The 21,603-nt window shown below is 38.2% G+C and overlaps 4 protein-coding genes across 4 annotated transcripts; all 4 read right to left on the bottom strand.

Moving 5' to 3' along the window:
* Positions 1 to 100: 100 nt before the first annotated feature.
* Positions 101 to 6,869, bottom strand: LOC147759804 (hydroxysteroid 11-beta-dehydrogenase 1-like protein). The gene is made up of 6 exons (XM_086995982.1): positions 4,495 to 6,869; positions 3,030 to 3,160; positions 2,645 to 2,746; positions 1,865 to 2,081; positions 1,087 to 1,224; positions 101 to 501 (listed from the first exon to the last, which is right to left on the bottom strand). Exons 1-6 carry the CDS (start codon positions 4,583 to 4,585, stop codon positions 242 to 244), a joined length of 939 nt encoding a protein of 312 aa, XP_086852108.1. The 5' UTR covers positions 4,586 to 6,869; the 3' UTR covers positions 101 to 241.
* Positions 6,870 to 7,045: 176 nt separating this feature from the next.
* LOC106176803 (hydroxysteroid 11-beta-dehydrogenase 1-like protein) lies at positions 7,046 to 11,265 on the bottom strand. The gene is made up of 6 exons (XM_086995983.1): positions 11,066 to 11,265; positions 10,100 to 10,230; positions 9,599 to 9,700; positions 8,837 to 9,053; positions 8,063 to 8,200; positions 7,046 to 7,455 (listed from the first exon to the last, which is right to left on the bottom strand). The coding sequence occupies exons 1-6, from the start codon at positions 11,154 to 11,156 to the stop codon at positions 7,229 to 7,231; spliced, it is 906 nt and encodes a 301-aa protein (XP_086852109.1). The 5' UTR covers positions 11,157 to 11,265; the 3' UTR covers positions 7,046 to 7,228.
* Positions 11,266 to 11,888: 623 nt separating this feature from the next.
* On the bottom strand, positions 11,889 to 17,363 carry LOC106176797 (hydroxysteroid 11-beta-dehydrogenase 1-like protein). The gene is made up of 6 exons (XM_013559329.3): positions 16,514 to 17,363; positions 15,595 to 15,725; positions 15,046 to 15,147; positions 14,155 to 14,371; positions 13,444 to 13,581; positions 11,889 to 12,438 (listed from the first exon to the last, which is right to left on the bottom strand). The coding sequence occupies exons 1-6, from the start codon at positions 16,599 to 16,601 to the stop codon at positions 12,212 to 12,214; spliced, it is 903 nt and encodes a 300-aa protein (XP_013414783.2). The 5' UTR covers positions 16,602 to 17,363; the 3' UTR covers positions 11,889 to 12,211.
* Positions 17,364 to 17,518: 155 nt separating this feature from the next.
* Positions 17,519 to 21,053, bottom strand: LOC106176813 (hydroxysteroid 11-beta-dehydrogenase 1-like protein). The gene is made up of 6 exons (XM_013559344.2): positions 20,841 to 21,053; positions 19,569 to 19,699; positions 19,018 to 19,119; positions 18,468 to 18,681; positions 18,109 to 18,246; positions 17,519 to 17,814 (listed from the first exon to the last, which is right to left on the bottom strand). Exons 1-6 carry the CDS (start codon positions 20,929 to 20,931, stop codon positions 17,585 to 17,587), a joined length of 906 nt encoding a protein of 301 aa, XP_013414798.2. The 5' UTR covers positions 20,932 to 21,053; the 3' UTR covers positions 17,519 to 17,584.
* Positions 21,054 to 21,603: the final 550 nt, after the last annotated feature.

Below are 21,603 nucleotides of genomic sequence, written 5' to 3'. Positions count from 1 at the left end.
TGTTTTAAAAGAAGTTGAGCGTATCCGAAGGGGTATGCATCTTTGCGAGTGGTAGTGGCCCACCCCAATAATGAAAACAACAAAAAATATTATTATTATTATTACTGATGTTGTTGCTGTTATAATAAGTCGACTTTGTATGATAAAATTTCTAGAAAATTCTGTCAGACACAAATATCATATAATAGCATTACCAAGAATACAAGACACAAGAGATAATTATATATTTCTTTTTACATTTTCAGTTAATTCCTAATACAGCTTTATCAGTCATATAATAAAAAAATGCTTTCAGAGAAAGTTGGTCAGCTAATTCTGGTGATATTTTCCCTAGAAATACCAGTATTGATGTCATTATATTGGAACTTGTGTACACTTCGTACTGCCTAGCAACAGTTGCCTGGACGATCTCCAAGGCAACAACTGTTGGATCCGCTAGGTGAAATTCCTTGAAAGCTTCCCCTTCTAATCCCTGTAAATATTCCATCACGTGTTCTGTTCCTGAAATAATTTGTAGAGTTTGTATAATTCCGACGTTTTCATAAAAAATTAACGTTTACTGTTTAAAGTTGTGTGTTTTGAAGGTCAACGAATTCGTTTAGGTACGATTACTGTCGCTCCTCCAGAATAAATTGACTGGTTATCATTCCAGATTTTTCTTGCACTTATGGTGGGTTATAGACATGATGTTATTCAAAGAATTAAGTGGGAAATCTGATTTTGGGAGTTTTTCCGACTTTTCCTAAACCCCTTGTTGTAAGTTCACCGAGCTCATTTTTGACTCTTTTCTTTTTTTTTCAACCCAACTGCCATCATGTGTTTCAGAGACCAAAGGATGCTGCTTATATAGGAAGGTGAATTTCAGTAACGTTTGAATATGTTGATGAACCACTAGCTAACAGGTACGGTAGAACATGCCAATGTACATCTACGTATGTAGGGTCGTTTTTAAGGTAACGTAACACACGCATTTGTGCAACTATCCCTTACATCCGAGAGCTCGATTGTATGGCGTAAATTTCCCGTGCCATTTGAAATTTTATAAGTTACATAATAATAGATACTATGTGTGCTAAATTTTCTTACCAGTCCCGGCCACCATGCACGATGTGATAGATACGCCTGTGTTTCTCATCGCCATCTCTTGTCTTAGTACGCCAAAGAACCCTTGCATTGCGTGCTTTGATGCAACGTACACTGCATACCCGGGGAACAGGACCTTTTCTGAAATAAAACAGCTAGGCTTATGCATGAAATCGCCGCAAAAGGATTTCCATCCACGAAGGTGCATGCTGATCGATAGACGAGAGGTAATTTTAAGTTACCAGAAATCTCTGAAAATCTTCTAAAACACGAGGACAGAGCCACAATGCAGTCTTGTCTGTGTGATAATATACTCCCCTAGCTTAAAAAGTGTCACCCCTACCACGATTATATGTGCATTGCTACAAGGGGAACCATAGATTTAAGCAATGCATAACAACTAGGCAACCAATCATCGTGAAAACTAGAGATATGAGCAGGAGAACCTAACAGAGTGACATTAGAAATACTATACACTGTACGAAATACTAAAATGTGGCTTGGATTTTTACTTCCGTTAGCATATTCATCAATAAAATCAATAAAATTCTGCCAAAAATGCTTTTAGAAGCTGTATAAAAACATCGGTTTATGGCGTGATTATACGTATCGCTTTATGCATTCCATTAGGGTTGACACCTTTTTACTAGGAAAGTATACAGCGTGATGTATGTATCAGACTTTTTGACGATGTCAAGGACTGAACTTCTTGGATAAAGTGCATTGTTAAGTACTACTCGATAAATGCTCAATTCACAGTTTAAAAGGAAAAAACTTGCACCTGCTACAGAAGAAACAAATGCAATCCTCCCTTTGCTCTTCATTAAGTGTGGAAGTGCGTGTGAGGCGAGATGTACGTAGGCTCTGAAGTTGATGTCCATGTCAATTGCCAGATCTGTCAGGTTCTGTTGGCTCCCAAACCACAATTTGAAAGTTGTCGATAACCTGGCATGGTTAAGCACCAAGATGTCCAGACCTTTAAAAGTGTCCACACTGAACTGGAAAGACAGGAGGTCACAGGAGGTACATTAAGGCCATATTGAACTAGGGGAGGAAAGTGCAGCTGACGAAAAAAAAAAGAAATTTAGAAAAGAATTTCAAAGTGGTTTTTATTAGATGTTAGTATATTTTTCTTCATCAGCCCATCAGGAGTCCAATTTGTTGTAAAAAATCCTCCATAATGAATTTTAATATTCCTAGCTCTGATACAAAAAATTGCCCTCAGTGAGCTCGAAGTCTTTAAAGCCTAGATTACTGTACATTTACACGGGCGCCGTGCGATGAAATTGTCCGTACGATTTTTTTTAAATCGTAAGAAGCTACGGGCTACGTATGTCTACATTTCGGTATTACGGACAGAAAACCTGCACCGTATGGGCATCTCATATAAAATGTAATCTAGGCTTAAGTTACGCAAAGAGTGATCAAGCGCATTTTACAGTTTGTTACAAATCTCAGCTCGGTATCAAGTTTTATTTCATTACGATCTCATCGTTATACTATGGCTATGCGGCAATCATGAAGCGGGGTCTATACAGTTAATTATATGCTTCTTGCTCACCTTTATAACTTCCTTTGTCTTCTGCAGCTCTTTCATGTCAGCGACTATATAGGCATGATTAGCGTTTGGGTTCGGAGACAGCTGCTTACATTTTTCTATAACCTAAAAAGAAATATTTGAAAATATTACTAAATATGTTCATAAAGTAACAAATATTTTGCAAATATTTTACAGCTATAATGACTAAGTTTTGCTCACATTAAAGTGATTTGTAAGAAGTTTTTTAAATCATTGTAAGGCAGATGGCTTAGTGGCCAACATTGATTTACATACGTGTTTATTTTTCACCGAAGGCGCTGAAACAAAATCATATATCTTTAGTATATATAGTCTTATAAGATTGCTGTAAACCCCAAAGGCAACCAAAATGAAGCCCGGTTTGAACCTCTTTCAAGAGATGCTCTCTGCGAGCAGTCAAGACCAGGTTTGCTCCCATCTTGGCAAAGTGGTACGCCATCTGTTTTCCAATTCCAGACGATGCTCCTGTTATCAGAACTTTCTTGTCTTGGACGTCGGCTGGAAAACGGATTGGTTTAGAAAGGAATTAACAAAACGCGTCTGTGCTTGCATTCTATCATGTTTACTAAATTCTTGCACTCTAACAATATTTATAACATATTTTCCACAAATCTCCCTTCAACTCTAAACCCGATGTGACAGGAATGGTAGTTACAGGAATGAAAGTCTGGAGTACCATATGATTAGTAGGCTATAGGTCAGGGTTATTCAGAGTATTGGGGTAAGTATAGGGCCTATGGGACGAATTGTCACCTCACCTCACCTCACCTCACCTCACCTGCGTAGTCATGGGGAACAGGCTAATGTTCCCAGCCGCCCTCTTTATCCCATCCTCGTTTAATTCTTCACTAAGTCTGTTCCTTAAAATAAGTCCAGTAAGTTTTTATTAATTTTTATTTTTGGAGGAGGGGGGAAGCGAAGGGTTTTCTGACAATTCGGAGAAAACTTTATCTCTATGTGTACCTGTCTACATATATGTTAAATGAGTGATAACAATAAACAAAGACAAATGATAACTATACAGCTTTTTATTATTAGGCCCTATATGTGTGGATATATAAGCCTACGATTATTTATTTATTGTTATTTTCTTCACTTTTTTATCATAGTCATAGTCATAGACGAAAGAACATGACCGAAACGGAAGACTGTTCAGAGATCCTTGTTACAAAACCCCTGGTGACAAACATGACCAAATTGGATAATGATGATTTTTACATAAACAGTGCACAGTACAGAAACATTCGAAGAACAGTCGGAGAAATATCTGTGGATACCTAGTAAAATAATCCTCTCTGTGACCTGGTAAGGGGGAAGCCGAGCGTGCCATTGTGCGACCTAATTCAAGGGTGTTTATGTCAATATATTTATCCGTTATGGTCAGGTCACGTAAGGACATATGGAAAAAGAAGAAAAGTTTGGATCTAGACTCGATGTACACCCAGTGAAGAGATACAGAATCGGTGTACCGTCTGTCAGGGAACTGGCAAGAACCAAACAATTTGCCTTTCATTAATTCCCCAGTTGTTATCCCCATCGGTGTTAAGACAAACAGTTAAGGGACGGTGTAACAAAGAGTCCGCCCTTTATTAGATTCTTACAGGTTATAGGGTTAGCGTGAAGTTTGTGAGAGCGTGATGTAAAAATAAAAAAAGGGACCGAGTAACTAGAATTGACGTCCTAGGATTGGAATACCGGGCTCCCATACATGATAAGTTCAGGTAAGGGTTAGTCCAAGTATTGCGGTTAGTATATAGAAATAATGTCACCTGTACAAAGTAACTGGGGCAGACTACGGTTCCTAGCGGACTTCCATTCCTGTTACCACCTACCTGGATCAAACTTGGTTCCACTGTACATAAGTAAATATGCTATGACCACGGCAGAGAGCGCCATGGACAACTTTTTCAGTCCGTATCCCATGATCAGGCCTAGATATCGTGGTCACAGTCAGAATCTTCAGAGACGAAGTAAATACTAGCTAACACTGTCTGATACAGTCGAAGTATTTTAATAGTGTCTGCTATCACTTAAATTTGGGTCAGTCAAGAAAAGCAAAGAAGTGTTGAATTTGGCGGGGAATTCACCACTAATAGAAAAGGGCAAATGACAATCCTGAGCAATTCACATAATGTTTTGAAGTAATCATTTTAAAGTATTTCATAATATTATGCACAATTTATGCACAATGGCATGATATTATCAAATTTCTTCAGACAAGCGTAAAACTACAAAATAATAATCTTAGCAGCAGTTGTCTGGACGATATCCAAAGCAACCCCTTGTACTTAACGGCCCGGTCACACCTACAGAACGCACGAGGTACGTATGCATTGCGCATGAAAATAAGCCAAATGCTCTGTCGTGCGTCCAACTTTTGACAGAATTTGCCAGAAAAATTGCGAGTTAATAGCGAATACATAACGTCTTGTTTGCGTATTTTGCGTATAATTTGCGCATGAAGATCGAATATAGAACGCACGCGTAAAAAAAATCCAACAATGCACAACGGGTTTTTGGCGCAAGGAACGAATGACCCCCGCATTCTGCACGCATTAAGCGAACAGATAGCGTTCCTCAGTCAGCAGCAATCACGTGACTCGTTCTCTTTATATAAAAACTGCAGATTATGTTAAAAGCAACCAGTGAAGTTTATTTTCTTCGATACACATTTATCGTTTTATTCATTGGAAAGGTGATATTAAACAGCAAAACAATAAAGAGAAGCATTAACATGATTTACACTGTCAATGTAATTGATTTCAATTATAACCGAGCATTGTTTTTAGATTATTTTGGTAAAAATTGAGTTATAAAAATACTGAAAATAAGACCATCTAAAAGAACAAATTTTACCCTGATTGGGACTTTAATTACAGTAACATCACATGTACATAATGTATTCAGCACCACTGTGTAGCATTTCATGTCTTATTTAGTCTATGTTTAAATGATCATTTCAAAGGGAAGCAAGAGGTGGTCTTGCCATGGAACAGATCCGGCTTCAGATGATTTCTCTGTATTTTCCCTTCTGGACGTGTTGCTGCCAGTGACGATGCGGGTGTCCTCTAGATATTGGTCATTTCACCACTCACCACGAGCAAACTCTTGACCCAGGTTCTCGGCAACGTCAAGCTGCTGGTTCTGCATTCGCGGATGCCGGATCCTCCTAAGGTTGTGGAAGATGATGCGTGCTATTACGTTTTAATGGTCTTGGGCTTCTGTTGCATTGTCCTAAGTAGAACCTTGAAACGGTTCGCCAGAATGCTCCTGATGTCACAGACTTGGTGGAGTGCAAGTGATGCGGATACAGAGGACCCATTTATGCATACACCATGGATACACGATAGGCTCGGGACACACTTGCTCTGGACACGCTAGGAACACGAAAGAGGCGCGCTACAATAACGTTGGCTGCGCTATAGAGTCGTTCAACGTTCGTTCTTATTCGTTAGAGATTCGATTAGCACCCGTTTATAGTCGTTGCAGGTTCGCTAAACATGCGTTGGAAGCATGCTGTGTGCTCGCTACGCCGAAGTCAACGAATTTGAAACGAACAACTAGCGTTTATGCAACGTCTGATTGACGCTGGTCCAGCTGCCTCTGCGAATCCCGAGCGACCTTTTGACGTGTAAATTCATGCGTCGAGCTGAACGCACATTTTTTGTGCATGCACAAAAACTCAGACGCACAAGAGCGAATAAAAACGAATGCATAACTGTCGCCCGACGCGTTTGACGAATGCAGACGCATAACAGCGCACTGGCCAAAATTGCCAAATTTGTTTAGCGCGTCGGCCGTGCGCCGACCCTGCGTCGTGTAGGTGTGGCCGGGTTATAAGTAACGTCTTTATGCTCCACTGCGACGTCGCGAAACTTTCTGTTGCACATTGCGACAGCATTGCTGGCAGGAGATCTAGCATTACACGGAATTTGATGTAAAAATGATTGAAGTTGCTCCAAAATTTTTTCAATAGAGAATATTAAAAAAGATCAGCAAATAATAATCACTTGATGGCTGCTGTAGCCTGGGATGCGATTGCTGAATATGACCTCTTTCTCACCCGATGCGTAAGTTGTGACAACTATCTTGATTGCGTATTAACTACGGGTCTTCCTTGACCTCCAAAGAGCGGAGCGGTCTTGCCGCTTTACCTTTTTTCTAACATATTGCGATATACACGAGAATCCGAGAAATCTTGTTTTTCATAAAAAAAAAATCCAGCTTGGTGCTAGGCATTTGCACATGGAATAACAAGTTATGAGGCTTGTTTTAAAAGTAGGGGGGGGGGGGTGCATCTTTGCGAGTGGTAGGGGCCTACCCCAATAATAAAATCAACAAAAATTATTATTATTATTATTATTTTATTATTATTATTATTGTTGCTGTTGTTGTTGCTGTTATAGTAAGTCGACTTCGTATGAAAAGATTTCTAGAAAATTCTGTCAGACACAAATATCATATAATGACATCACCCAGAATACATTTCAGACAAGTGATGTATAATTATATAATTCTTTATATATTTTCAGTTAATTCCTAATACATCTTTATCAGTCACTGATATTATCCAAAAATTGCTTTCAGAGAAAGTTGGTCAGCTAATACTGGCGATATTTTCCCTAGAAATACCAGTATTGATGTCATTATATCGGAACTTGTGTATACTTCGTACTGCCTAGCAACAGTTGCCTGGACGATCTCCAAGGCAACAACTGTTGGATCCGCGAGGTGAAATTCCTTGAAAGCTTCCTCTTCGAATCCCTGTAAATATTCCCTCACGTGTTCTGTTCCTGAAATGATTTGTAGAGTTAGCATAATTCCGACGTTTTCATTAAAAATTTAACGTTTAATGTTTAAAGTTGTGTGTATTGAAGGTGGACGAATTCGTTTAGATACGGTTACTGTCGCTTTTCCAGAATAAATTAACTGGATTATCATTCCAAATTTTTCTTGCTCTAATGGTGGGTTACAGACATGATTTTATTCAAAGAATTAAGTGGGAAATCTGATTTTGGGAGTTTTTCCGACTTTTTCTAAAACCATTGTTGTAAGTTCACCGAGCTCATTTTTTACTCTTTTTTTTTCAACCCAACTGTCATCATGTGTTTCAGAGACCAAAGGATGCTGTTTATATAGGAAGGTGAATTTCAGTAACGTTTGAATATGTTGATTAACCACTAACAGGTATCTCTACAAGGAATTTGATGAAAAACTGGTGACGGTAGAACATGTTAATAAACATATACGTATGTAGAATCGTTTTTATGGTTACGTAACACGCATTTATGCAATTGTCCCTTACATCCGAGAGCTCGATTGTAAGGGGTTAATTTCCCGTGCCATTTATAACTTTATAAGTTACATAATAATAGATGCTATGGGTGCTAAATTTCTTACCGGTCCCGGCCACCATGCACGATGTGACAGATACGCCTGTGTTCCTCATCGCCATCTCTTGTCTTAGTACGCCAAAGAACCCTTGCATTGCGTGCTTTGATGCAGTGTACACTGCCACCCCAGGGAACGGGATCTTTTCTGGAATAAAATAGCAAGACCTATGCATGAAATCGCCGCAAAAGGATTTCCACCAACGAAGGTACATGCTGATCGATAGATGAGAGGTAAGTTACTAGAAATCTTTGAAAATCTTCTAAAACTCGAGGCCAGAGCCGCAATGCAGTCTTGTCTGTGTGATAATATACTCCCCTAGCTAAAAAAGTGTCACCCCTACCGTGATTATGTACATTGCTACAAGGGTAACCATAGATTTAAACAGTGCATAACAAGCAGGCAACCGATCATCTTGTAAGCTGTAGACGGAATTTGTAGATCAATTAACCTAGCAGAGTGACCATAGAAATACTCCACACTGCACGAAAAATGTGGCTTTGATTTTTTTACTATCGTTAGCATATTCATCAATAAAATCAGTGAAATTCTGCCAAAAATCATTTTAGAAGCTGAATAAAAACATCGGTTTATGGCTTGATTTTCTGTATCGCTTTAAGCATTTCATTAGGGTTGGCACCTTTTTGCTAGGAAAGTATATTTAGTGATGTATGTATCAGACTTTTTGATGATGTCAAGGACTGTGAACTTCTTAGACAAAGTGCATTGTTAAGTACTACTCGATAAATACTCAATTCACAGTAAAAAAGGCCAAACTTGCACCTGCTACAGAAGAAACAAATGCAATCCTCCCTTTGCTCTTCATTAAGTGTGGAAGTGCGTGCGAGGCGAGATGTACGTAGGCTCTGAAGTTGATGTCCATGTCCGTTGCCAGATCTGTCAGGTTCTGTTGGCTCCCAAACCACAATTTGAAAGTTGTTGGTAACCTGGCATGGTTAAGCACCAAGATGTCCAGACCCTTTAAAGCGTCCACACTAAACTGGAAATACAGGAGGTCACAGGAGGTACATTAGGGTTATATTGAACCGGGGGGAGGAAAGTGCAGCTGACCCAAAGAATTTAGAAGAAAAAAGAATTTCAAAGTGGTTTTTATTAGATGTTAGCATTTTGCTCTCCATAAGTCCATCAGAAGTCAGTCCTTCCCTATGCAATCTAATCGGACACAGATGGAAACACGTCAGTACTTCTCGTCATCGCTAACCATGCATGTTTTCATGAGTGAGCAATCTTGAAAACCCTACGCATTGCTATTGATTATTCTTCTCCAGGATGAATTAAATTGTTTTATTGTGTCAATTTTCGCAAAAAACAAAACAAAAACAAAAACAAAGATAATTGTGATCGATCACTGCATGAGTTCTGTTAACTTTCCACTCATTCAAATTATTGTATTGAATATGTATTAGATCAAATTTTTTTTTACAAATCACAGCTCGGTTTCAAGGTCTCTTTCATTACAATTTCATTGTTATGTGGCAGCCATTAAGCGGGAACTGTATACAGATACCTATTCTTCTTGCTCACCTTTATAACATCTTTTGTCTTCTGCAGCTCTTTCATGTCAGCAACTATATAAGCATGATTAGCGTTTGGGTTCGGAGACAGCTGCTTACATTTTTCTATAACCTAAAAAAAAATATTTGAAAATATGATATAATACGTCCATAAAATTACAATTTGCAAATATTTTACAGCTACAATGACCGAATTTTGGTCACATTAAAATAATTTGTGAAAAAATTTTAGCAGAGTGCATTTCGTCTTTGGCTATTTAAGTCAATTTTACCGAAAGCGCCGAAACATTTCCATATAACATTTTAAAATACTTTTTTTAAAGGGTGAATAAATCACTGGGACGGGAGTGACCATATCATCAGTTGTAAACTTTATGGTGGATGTAAGGATTGGTGTAAACTCCAAAGGACTAGAAAACTACTAAGGGCTAGAAACACTTGCGCTGCGTTTCCCATAGGTCTTGACAAATATTGATAAATACAACTTAAAGAAAGTGAAAACGTTTTGAACCTCTTTCAAAAGATTCTCTCTGCGAGCTGTCAAGACCAGGTTTGCTCCCATCTTGGCAAAATGGTACGCCATCTGTTTTCCAATCCCAGACGATGCTCCTGTTATCAGAACTTTCTTGTCTTGGACGTCGGCTGGATAATAGATTGGTTTTGTATAGCAATTATCAAAACGCTCATATATATATATATATATATATATATATATATATATATATATATATATATATATATATATATATAATTGTTATTTTCTGTATTATTATCAATATAGTCATAGACGAAATAATATGAACGGAAGGCTGTTCAGAGATCCGTGGATGTTGCAAATCCTTTGGCGACAAACATGATCAAATTTACCCAAAAAAATCGCAGTACAGAAACATTCTAAGAATAGTCAAAGAAATATCTGTGAATATCTTGTAAAATAATCCTCTCCGTGACCTGGTGAGGGGGAAGCCGAACGTGCCATTGTGCGACCTAATTCAGGGGTGTTTATGTCAATATCTTTATCCGTTATGGTCAGGTCACGTAAGGAGATATGGAAAAAGAAGAAAAGTTTGGATCTAGACTCGATGTACACCCAGTGAAGAGAATCGGTTTACCGTCTGTCAGGGAACTGGCAAAGGCAAGAACCAAACAATTTGCCTTTCATCAGTTCACCAGTTGTCATCCCCATCGGTGTTAAGACAAAATTAAAGGACAGTGTAACAAAGACTCCACCCTTCATACAGGTTATATGGTTAGCGTGAAGTATGGGGGTAAAAAAAATCATAAATAGAAAAAAAAGGAACCGTGTAACATGAATAAAGTCCTAGGAATGGAAGTCCGGGGTCCCATATGATTAATACAGGTTAGGGTTGGTTGGAGTATTGGGGTTAGTATATAGCACGAATGTCACCTGTACAAAGTAACTGGGGGCAGACAACGGTTCCTAGCGGACTTCCATTCCTGTTACACAGTCACATACCTGGATCAAACTTGGTTCCACTGTACATAAGTAAATATGCTATGACCATGGCAGAGAGCGCCAAGGACAACTTTTTCAGTCCGTATCCCATGTTCAGTCCTAGATATCGTGGTCACAGTCACAATCTTCAGAGACGAAGTAAATTCAAGCGACACTGTCTGATACAGTCGAAGTATTTTATTAGTGTCTGTTATCACTTAAATTTGGGTCAGTCAAGAAAAGCAAAGAAGTGTTGAATTTGACGGGGAATTCACCACCAATAGAAAAGGGCAAATGACAATAATAAGCAATTCACGTTGTGTTTTTAAGTAACCATTTTTTTAAATATTTAATAATAATGTGGGCAATTTATGTGCAATGGATATTATCACACGACAAAATAATAATCTTAGTAACAGTTGTCTGGACGATCGCCAAAGCAATCACTGGTAGGCCCTACTTAGGCAACGTCTTTATGCTCCACGTCGCGAATCTTTCTGTTGCGCATTGCGACAACATTGCTGGCAGGAGATCTAGTAATACGCAAAATTTGATGTGAAAATTAATTGAAGTTGCTCCAATTTTTTTTCAATAGAGAATATAAAAAAAGATCAGCAAATAATAATTACTTGATGGCAGCTGTAGGCTGGGATGCGATTGCTGAATATGACCTCTTTCTCACCCGTTGTATTAGTTGTGACAACTATCTTGATTGTGTATTAACTACGGGTCTTCTTTGACCTCCAAGAACGGAGCGGTCTTGCCGCTTTACCTTTTTTCAAACATTTTGCAATATACACGAGGATACGAGATATGTTGATTTTTAAAAAAAATCCAGCTTGGTGCTAGGCTTTTGCACATGGAATAACAAGTTATGGGGCTTGTTTTAAAAGAAGTTAAGCGTATCCGAAGGGGAGTGCATCAAATTGTTATTATTGTTATTATTATTATTATTATTGCTGTTGTTGTTGTTGTTCTTGTTGTTGTTGTTGCTGTTATAGTAAGTCGACTTTGTATGAATAAAATTCTAGAAAATCGAATCTGTCCGACACAAATATCATAATGACATTACCCAGAATACATTTCAGACAAGAGATGAATTATTTCATAATTTTTTTTTTACATTTTCAGTTAATTCCTAATACATCTTTATCAGTCATTGATATTTTATCCAAAAAATGCTTTCATAGTAAGTTGGTCAGCTAATTCTGGTGATATTTTCCCTAGAAATACCAGTATTGATGTCAATATATCGGAACTTGTGTACACTTCGTACCGCCTAGCAACAGTTGCCTGGACGATCTCCAAGGCAACAACTGTTGGATCTGCGAGGTGAAAGTCCATTGAAGTTTCCCCTTCTGATTCCTGTAAATTTTCCATCACTTGTTCTGTTCCTGAAATGATTTATAGAGATTGTATAATTCCGACGTTTTCATAAAAAATAACGTTTAATTATTCCGACGTTTTCCGAAAAAAAATAATAATAACGGTTATTGTTTAAAGTTGTGTATATTGAAGGCCAACGAATTCGTTTAAGTACGGTTACTGTCGCTTTTCCAGAATAAATTAACTGGATTATCATTCCAGAGTTTTCTTGCTCTTATGGTGGGTTACAGACATGAGTTTATGAAAACAATTAAATGGGAAATCTGATTTTTGGAGTTCGTTATGAGAGGATCCCTGGGCCCCGTAACTCGAAAGCATCGCGTATTGCGAATAGCGATATCACATAGAGGTTACAGTGTATTATATGGGACGAGTATGGGCGAGTTATGGAATCGAGACGCTTGCGCTCGGTCGCAATGTGCGATGCTTTCGAGTTACTGGTTTTGCGTCATCTCGCGCAAAGCATATCGGTATCTCTAAACAATAAACTCGACATCTCAAAATGATAAAACGACTTTGTAGAAAATAATATTCTCTCAAAATGAAAGAACCGACTATGTCAAAATAATGAAAACGACTTACATAATACAAATTTTTATCAAAATGATGAAAGTGACGATGTCAAAATGATGTTAGCACCTCGCAAAAATTTTTTCTTGTCAAAATGATACTTTCATCATTTGTGTACAAACGGCGTTCCATACCCTTCGCCCTCTAAAACGCCAACAATTTTCGGGGCCCTTCATCGGGCCCGAACCCCACGCCAAGCTGGGGTGGTCGGCTTCGAATCAGTGTACCCCCCCCCCCTTCAAATAATCCAGGATCCGCTCCTATGACGGTCGAACATGTTTAAGTACATATACTTTACGTATGTGGGGATGTTTGTGAGGTACCGTAACACACGCATTTATGCAACTGTCCATAACATCCGAGAGCTCAATTGCATGGGGTTTCCCCGTGTCATTTGAAATTTAATTATAATAATAGATGCTATGGGTGCTACATTTTCTTACCGGTTCCGGCCACCATGCACGATGTGATAGATACGCCTGTGTTTCTCATCACCATCTCTTGTCTTAGTACGCCAAAGAACCCTTGCATTGCGTGCTTTGATGCAGTGTACACTGCCACCCCAGGTATCGGGATCTTTTCTGGAATAAAATAGGCCTATCCATGAAATCGCCGCAAAAGGATTTCAACCAGCGAAGGTGCATGTTGATCGATAGATGAGAGGTAATTTTAAGTTATCAGAAATCTCTGAAAATCTTCTAAAACACAAGTTCAGAGCCACAATGCAGTCTTGTCTGTGTGATAATATACTCCCCTAGCAAAAAAAAGTGTCACCCTTACCATTGCTTTAAATAGTGCATAACAACTAGGCCACCCATCATCTTGTAAACTGGGGACGTGAGTTGTAGATCATCGACCTAGCAGGGTGGCCATAGAAATACTACAACACTATACAAAACACTCTTCTGTGATAAAAGTCCTTTTAGAAGCTGAATAAAAACATTGGTTTATGACACGACCTTCTGTATCGCTTTAATTAGGGTTGACAATTTTTTTTTTTTTTTGCTAGAGGAGCATATATCTGATAAGTCTGATATAAATATCAGACTTTTTGATGAGGTCAAGGGACGAAAGTGAATATCCTGGACAAAGTGTATGGTTAAATACCATTCGATAAATTCTCAAGTCACAGTTTAAAACAGGAAAAAGGGCACCTGCGACAGAAGAAACAAATGCAATCCTCCCTTTGCTCTTCAATAAGTGTGGAAGTGCGTGTGAAGCGAGATGCACGTATGCTCTGAAGTTGATGTCCATGTCCGTTGCCAGATCTGTCAGGTTCTGTTGGCTCCCAAACCACATGTCGAACATTTTTGGTATCCTGGCATGGTTAAGCACCAGGATGTCCAGACCTTTCAGACTGTCCACACTAAACTGGAAAAACAGGAGGGTCGCTATAAAAATTTAATTTTAAAAAAAATCTCTCGTCATCGTCATTGCTGTTTTCATGAGTGAGAAATCTTGACAGCCCTACTACGCATTGCTATTGATTATTCATTACCAGGATGGATTAAATTGTTTTCTTGTGTCAATTTTCGAAAAAAAAATGCTCTCTTATTGTGATCGATCACTGCATGAGTTCTGTTGGCTTTCCACCCATCAAATTACTGTATTGAATATGTACTAGATCATATATTTACTAATAACAGCCAGGGAGAAGTTTTGAATATATCCTTTTCCAATTCTTCCAATGGCGGCACCAAAGTATATTTTCAAGGTTCCATTTTTCGACAGTATGATCTTTATTTTTTGTGTAATGCCACATCCCACGCACCACACCCGATGAAGAAATTATATTTGCATGTTCAGTTTGTTGTAAAAATCCCCCCTCATGCCTTTTAATATTCCTAACTGATACAAAAATTTGCCCATCAGTGTGCATGAAGTCCTTACGTTGCGCAAAGAGTGATCTAGCGCATTTTACATTTTCTTTACAAAAAATCACAGCTCGGTATCAAGTTTTATTTCATTACAATCTCACCGTTATACAGTGGCTATGTAACAGTCATGAAGCGGGGTCTATACAGATAGTCATGTTTCTTGGTCACCTTTATAACTTCCTTTGTCTTCTCCAGCTCTTTCATGTCAGCGACTATATAGGCATGACTAGCGGTTGGGTTCGGAGACAGCTTCTTACATTTTTCTATAACCTAAAAAAATATTTTAAAATATAATAATATAGGTCCATAAGGTAACACTTTAAAAGGATTTGACAGCTACAGTGACCAAACTTTGCACACATGAAAGTAATTTGTGAGAAGTTTTTTATCAGTGTAAGGAAGGTGGATTAGTGGCCAACTTAGATAGGCATACGTGTGCCATTAGTCTGTAGCTATTTAAGTCAGTTTCACCGAAGGCGCTGAAACACATTCATATAACATTAATACCTTTTAAAAAAGATGAATAAATCACTGGAGATTGAACGGGAGAGACCATATCATCAGTTATAAAATTTATGGTGAATGTAAGTATAAGATTGGTGTAAACTCCAACGGACTAGAAAACTAATAAGGGCTAGAAACAATTGCGCTGTGTTTCCCCTAGCTCTTGACAAATATTGATAAGTACAGCTCAAAAAAGTGAAAAATGTTATGAACCTCTTTCAAGAGATTCTCTCTGCGAGCTGTCAAGACCAGGTTTGCTCCCATCTTGGCAAAATGGTACGCCATCTGTTTTCCAATTCCAGACGATGCTCCTGTTATCAGAACTTTCTTGTCTTGGACGTCGGCTGGAAAATAGATTGGTTTTGAATAGCAATTATCAAAACGCTCATATATATATTATTTTCTGTATTATTATCATCGCTGTTCAGAGATCCGTAGTTGTTGCAAATCCCTTGGCGACAAACATGACCAAATGTACCCAAAAAAAATCGAAGTACAGAAACATTCTAAGAATAGTCAGAGAAATATCTGTGAATATCTTGTAAAATAATCCTCTCCGTGACCTGGTGAGGGGGAAAGGTGAACGTGTCATCGTGCGACCTAATTCTAAGGGTGGTTATGTCAATATCATTATCACTTAATGTTGGGTCACGTAAGGAGACATGGAAAAAGAACATTTTGGATCTAAATTAGTTGTGCACCCAGTGAAGACCTATAGAATTACTTTACCAGCTGTCAGGGAACTGGCAAGAACCAAACAATTTGCCTTTCATTAGTTCACCAGTTGTCATCCCCATCGGTGTTAAGACAAAATTAAGGGAAGGTGTAACAAAGAGTCCGCCCTTCATAAGATTCATACAGGTTATTGGGTTAACGTGAAGTATGTGGGACAAAAAATAAATAAATAAATAAATAAATAAATAAATAAATAAATAAATAGAATAAAAAGGAACCGTGTAACAGGAATTGAAGTCCTAGGAATGGAAGTCCGGGGTCCCATATGATAAGTAAAGGTAAGGGTTATAGTCCAAGTATTGGGGTTAGTATATAGGACGAATGTCACCTGTACAAAGTAACTGGGGGCAGACAACGGTTCCTAGCGGACTTCCATTCCTGTTACACAGTCACATACCTGGATCAAACTTGGTTCCACTGTACATAAGTAAATATGCTATGACCACGGCAGAGAGCGTCAAGGACATTTTCAGTCCGTATCCCATGTTCAGTCCTAGATATCGTGGTCACAGTCACAATCTTCAGAGACGAAGTAAATACAAGCTACACTGTCTGATACAGTCGAAGTATTTTATTAGTGTCTGTTATCACTTAAATTTAGGTCAGTCAAGAAAAGCAAAGAAGTGTTGAATTTGGCGGGGAATTCACCACCAATTGAAAAGGGCAAATGACAATCCTGAGCAATTCACGTAATGTTTTCAAGTAAGCATTTTAAAGTATTTGATGATATTGTGCGCAATTTATGCACAATGGCATGATATTATCAAAATTCTTCAGGCAAGCGTGAAACGGCAAAATGATAATCTTATTGATAATGCTTATTATTATTGTGAAGTTATTTACTATAAATGATAATATTAATAATAATGATTCTGCCGTAATTAGGTCTATTGCAAACCAACGCGCACTCACCATGTTTTGGGAGTCACTATCGTAATTAGCTTCCTAAACGACATTTGCTCCGGCACATACAGTTTCACCCCCTTTACTTATCGCAAATATTCGTGCTCGCGCGCGCGCGCGCGCGTGTGATAATAACAATTATAAAACTTACCCTACCAACGCGGATTCTTGTTTTGCATGTCGGTGTGACAGGAATGGTAGTTCGCTTGGAACCGTAGTCCTTTACCCACTTCTTGGTCATTCAAACCATTTCCATAATCGCCAGAGTAATTTCTGTGTATAAATTTTGTTTTAAAAATTCTAATATTACAAATTATTCAAGGCCGTTAACCATACTTAATATGCCAGTTTTCGCCAGTAGTCAGTACAATTTCGTAACAATGTTTACCTCCCAAGACCCCTCTTGTGTACAAAACGCAAAACACTTTTTTGTTTCGAAAAATCTATCATACATATTTTCCATAAAATAATTCTTATGTATTGTTTCACAAAGGCAAAATATGCAGTACGATTTTATTAATACATTTCAAGTTTATATTTTGCATTTTTCTCAGTCACTGTTTCTCTACTCAAAAAGTACTTTCAGGGTAACTTGGTCAGCAAATTCTGGTGATATTTTTCCGAGGAACATCAATATTGATGACCATTTATCGGAACTCGTGAACACTTCGTATTGCCTAGCAACAGTTGCCTTGACGATCTCCAAAGCAACCGCTGTTGGATCCGCAAAGTTAAGCCCCTTCAACTTTTCCTCTCCAAATTTCTGTTTGAATAACTCCATCACATTTTCTGTTCCTGAAATGTTTGTTAAGGTTTCCAAATGTATTTCGACGTTTTCTTCCTCTTTTAAATATTTTATTGAAAAACCTTTAGGTTTGAAAACGTTGGCATTGAAGGTCAAATTAATCTTTACATGTATATGTCTGCGTGTGGAAGTGTCTTTATGGTATGCAATTAATGCGGCATGTGCCTTTCATGCAAGCATCCACAATATTCAAGAGCTCGATTGTAAATAGTTCCACGTTGTGAACTTAACATTACAACGAGAGGATAACAGTTGATTTGTTGATTTGTGATAAAGTCACTTACTGGTCCCGCCCACTATGCACGAAGTGACGGAAACACCTGTGTTTCTCATCACCATCTCTTGCCTAAGTACACCAAAGAACCCTTGGATTGCGTGCTTTGACGCCGTGTACACTGCCATTCCTGGCACTGGGACCTTTTCTGAAAGAAATTGCATGTGTCAGCAAGGTAAAAAGGGTTTTTCAGTAAAACATATGCATAATGCATAGGAAAGCAAAGTTTTAGAGACCTATGAAACTCGGGTGTGGTAATATGGAGCAGACTTTAAATAACGTCAAGTGACGGGCGTGAATTATCTGGACAAAGTGTACGATTAGAAATCACTTGAAAAATACTCGGTTCACAGATAAATAACAGGGAACCTGCTGTAGAGGAAACAAATGCAATCCTCCCTTTGCTCTTCAGTAAGTGTGGAAGTGCATGTGAGGCGAGATGCACGTATGCTCTGAAGTTGATGTCCATCTCCATTGCCATATCTGTCAGGTTCTGCTGGCTCCCAAACCACATGTTGGAGACGGATATCCTGGCATGGTTAAGTACCAGGATGTCCAGACCTTTCAGGCTGTTGACGCTAAACTAGACATAGGAGAACAGATTACTACTTACAGATGCCAAGTAAACTCGGCATTTTATAACGGTGCCATAACATTCCAATAACGTCATCTTGAATGTAGGCCTATTTACGTTATGGCAACGTTATAACTTTGTGTTTGCTAGTACATTTACTAAGTTCTGTTGTTTTGATGTCGCATATACAGTGTATAAAGACCTAGGGAAATCAGAAACGTTTTCGTATCAGAACGCTCAGACTATGGGAATTTTCTTCTCAACATGTGAATGAAGATTTTTCTTAAAATAATGATCTTTAGTTGAAATGAGTTTGTGGCATTTGAAGAGATTTATGCTGCTTACCGTTATAACGTTCTTCGTTTTGTCTAGCTCCCTCATGTCAGCGACAATATAGGCATGGTTAGCGGTTGGTTTGGGAGACAGTTTCTTACACCGTTCCACAACCTTTAGAGAATTATTATCAAAAAATATGCCAACTTACAATTAACAAAATTATAATTAACAATGTTCAAATATTATACAGCTACACCGACAACACTTAGCATACATCAGAGCACTTAGTTAGAAGTCATTAAGAAATCAGGGTAGGGCTGGTGGCTTAGTGGCCGTGTTAGAATTGTATAAGTCTCCATTTGGTCTATAGCTATATAAGGCAGTTTTACCGAAGCAGTTGAATTTAAACGCATTCACATATTCACGCATCGGTACTTTTTTATGAGATAAATGAATTAAAAGGCAAGATGTACGTACAAGACCCTATTTTTATTGTCTTATTGTAAAAATGAGTTTTTTTAATGCTGGTGAATTTTTTAAGAAACTAGACAACGTTTCAAGGTTGGTAACACTTGCGCTGCCCAAGTTCGTTCCCCCTGTCCGTCTAAAGAATGTTATACCTCTTTTAAGCGATGCTCTCTGCGGGCAGTCAAGACCAGGTTTGCTCCCATCTTGGCAAAATGGTACGCCATCTGTTCTCCAATTCCAGACGACGCTCCTGTTATCAGAACTTTCTTGTCTTGGACGTCGGCTGGAAAAATAGATTGAAGAGACTGGATAAAAAAACTTTGGGCATGATATTAATTCTTTCTATGCTAACTCTTTTATGCGCATTTAGGGCTACCGACAATTCGAAAAAAAAAAAACACAATATGTTACGGGGAAAAACGTGTGACTGTTTTGTCTGCCACAATTATTTCCTGCCAAGTTTGTGCATATACTTCATAAAATCCATATAAATCCCTTGTTAGGCTTCGTTCACATGCAATGTCTATTTTCTAAAAATCTATTTTCTATTCGCGCTATCTTATGATCACGGTCTGTGCCCTGAATATCCCGCCGCGTAATTACTGGCAGCGCGAGCCAGTTACTTATAGTAACTTATAGTAACTGGCTCACGCTGCCAGTAATTACGCCGCGGGATATTCAGGGCACAGGCCGTGATCATAAGACATACCGCGAATAGAAAATAGAATTTAGAAAATAGACATTGCATGTGAATGAAGCCTTAGTTTGGTGGGGTAATTAACGTGCGAAGGCAAGTCTTTTAGAGGCCAGCTGGGTGAGGCCAGCATGATTTTTCCCAAAATTTATATACGAGAATAAACTGAGGAATATCTGTGAATATATTACTATACTGTAGTAAAATAATCCTGTCTTTAACCCTGGTAGAGGATGTGTGATTGATAGCACGGGGCACTTCTCACGGGTATGTCAATAATTTAATCAGTAGAGGACATAAGGTTAAAGGGAAAATAAAGGTCGTACACACAGTACAGATAAAGGAAACCCTCCATCTCCATACCTGAAAAGAGAAGCGGAACAAATGTTGGGCACCAAACAATATATTCATCCCCACATTTACACCAACGGTGTTAAGACAACATGCACTGCTGGTCCAGGTAACAGAGGACCTGTCCTCCATTTGATACATACAGGTGAGCGTAAGCGTGACGTACGTGACGTAAGCGTGACGTGACGAAGTATCAAAATTTATGTCGTGGTTTACCCGTACAAATAAATGTGAACCTCACAGTGTATCACAGGGGACTCTCTGTTACCTACACATAACATCGGCAAACCCGTGTTTCTCGCCTGAATTTCCAAATGCGATTTATCTTGCTATTAAGTCTACACACCTGTGTTCCGTTCTGTCTTTACCTCTCACGTACCTGGATCAAACTTGGTTCCACTGTACATAAGTAAATATGCTATGACCACGGCAGAGAGCGCCAAGGACATCTTTTTCAGTCCGTATCCCATGTTCAGTCCTAGATATCGTGGTCAGAATCACAATCTTCAGAGACGAAGTAATAAAGAGCAACTTTAACTGCTAAGAAAGGGCTGCTTGAATTAATCTGTACGTCTGTTATAGTGGTAGTATATCATCGGTGTAGTTATCACTTTAATTTGGGTCAGTTAGAAAAAGCAAGCGGGAAATTCAGGACCAATACAAAAAGGAAATTGGCAATCGTGAACAATTCACGTAATGTTAAACTTTTCAAATAATCATTTTTAAATTATTTGATATTGTGCGCAATTTATGCACAATGCCATGATATTATCACCTTTTTTCAGGCAAGCATAAAACGAAAAAATGATAATCTTATTGATAATGCTTATTATTATTGTTAAGATATTTTAATAATTAAATTATTAATGATAATATTCATAATAATGATTCTGTCGTAATTAATTCTATTGCAAATCAGCGCGCATTGTTTTGGGAGTCACTTTATATATATATATATATATATATATATATATATATATATATATATATATATATATATTACGGTTACTTGTCGTCCAAATTATCTTTTAATTTTGCAATTTACCTTTTCACGATATCTAACATATTTTGCTAATCTTTGCAATCATTTTGCACCCCAGAGTACTTTACTTGTGAAGGGAGTGGGGTTCCTCTCGGCCAAG

This window comes from Lingula anatina, chromosome 9 (assembly GCF_051362555.1).
Source record: "Lingula anatina isolate TDL-2025a chromosome 9, LinAna3.0, whole genome shotgun sequence".
NCBI classification, from domain to species: domain Eukaryota; kingdom Metazoa; phylum Brachiopoda; class Lingulata; order Lingulida; family Lingulidae; genus Lingula; species Lingula anatina.
Note: the sequence above shows the minus strand (reverse complement) of the source record. Positions and strands in the feature narration are given on the sequence as shown.

Bases quoted from the DNA above. Each gene is read 5' to 3' on its own strand.
- LOC147759804 (XM_086995982.1), bottom strand. From the start codon at position 4,585: ATGGGATACGGACTGAAAAAGTTGTCCATGGCGCTCTCTGCCGTGGTC. The intron at 2,082-2,644 runs GTGAGCAAGAAG...CTGTCTTTCCAG, and splicing joins AGACAAAGGAAGTTATAAAG to TTCAGTGTGGACACTTTTAA. The intron at 502-1,086 runs GTAAGAAAATTT...AAATTATTTCAG, and splicing joins GTGCATGGTGGCCGGGACTG to GAACAGAACACGTGATGGAA.
- LOC106176803 (XM_086995983.1), bottom strand. From the start codon at position 11,156: ATGGGATACGGACTGAAAAAGTTGTCCTTGGCGCTCTCTGCCATGGTC. The intron at 10,231-11,065 runs GTATGTGACTGT...TCTATTATCCAG, and splicing joins TGGAACCAAGTTTGATCCAG to CCGACGTCCAAGACAAGAAA. The intron at 9,701-10,099 runs GTTCAAAACGTT...ATTTTTTTTTAG, and splicing joins GAGAGAATCTTTTGAAAGAG to GTTATAGAAAAATGTAAGCA.
- LOC106176797 (XM_013559329.3), bottom strand. From the start codon at position 16,601: ATGGGATACGGACTGAAAATGTCCTTGACGCTCTCTGCCGTGGTCATA. The intron at 14,372-15,045 runs GTGACCAAGAAA...CTGTTTTTCCAG, and splicing joins AGACAAAGGAAGTTATAAAG to TTTAGTGTGGACAGTCTGAA. The intron at 12,439-13,443 runs GTAAGAAAATGT...AAATCATTTCAG, and splicing joins GTGCATGGTGGCCGGAACCG to GAACAGAACAAGTGATGGAA.
- LOC106176813 (XM_013559344.2), bottom strand. From the start codon at position 20,931: ATGGGATACGGACTGAAAAAGATGTCCTTGGCGCTCTCTGCCGTGGTC. The intron at 19,700-20,840 runs GTACGTGAGAGG...CTATTTTTCCAG, and splicing joins TGGAACCAAGTTTGATCCAG to CCGACGTCCAAGACAAGAAA. The intron at 19,120-19,568 runs GTATAACATTCT...AATTCTCTAAAG, and splicing joins GAGAGCATCGCTTAAAAGAG to GTTGTGGAACGGTGTAAGAA.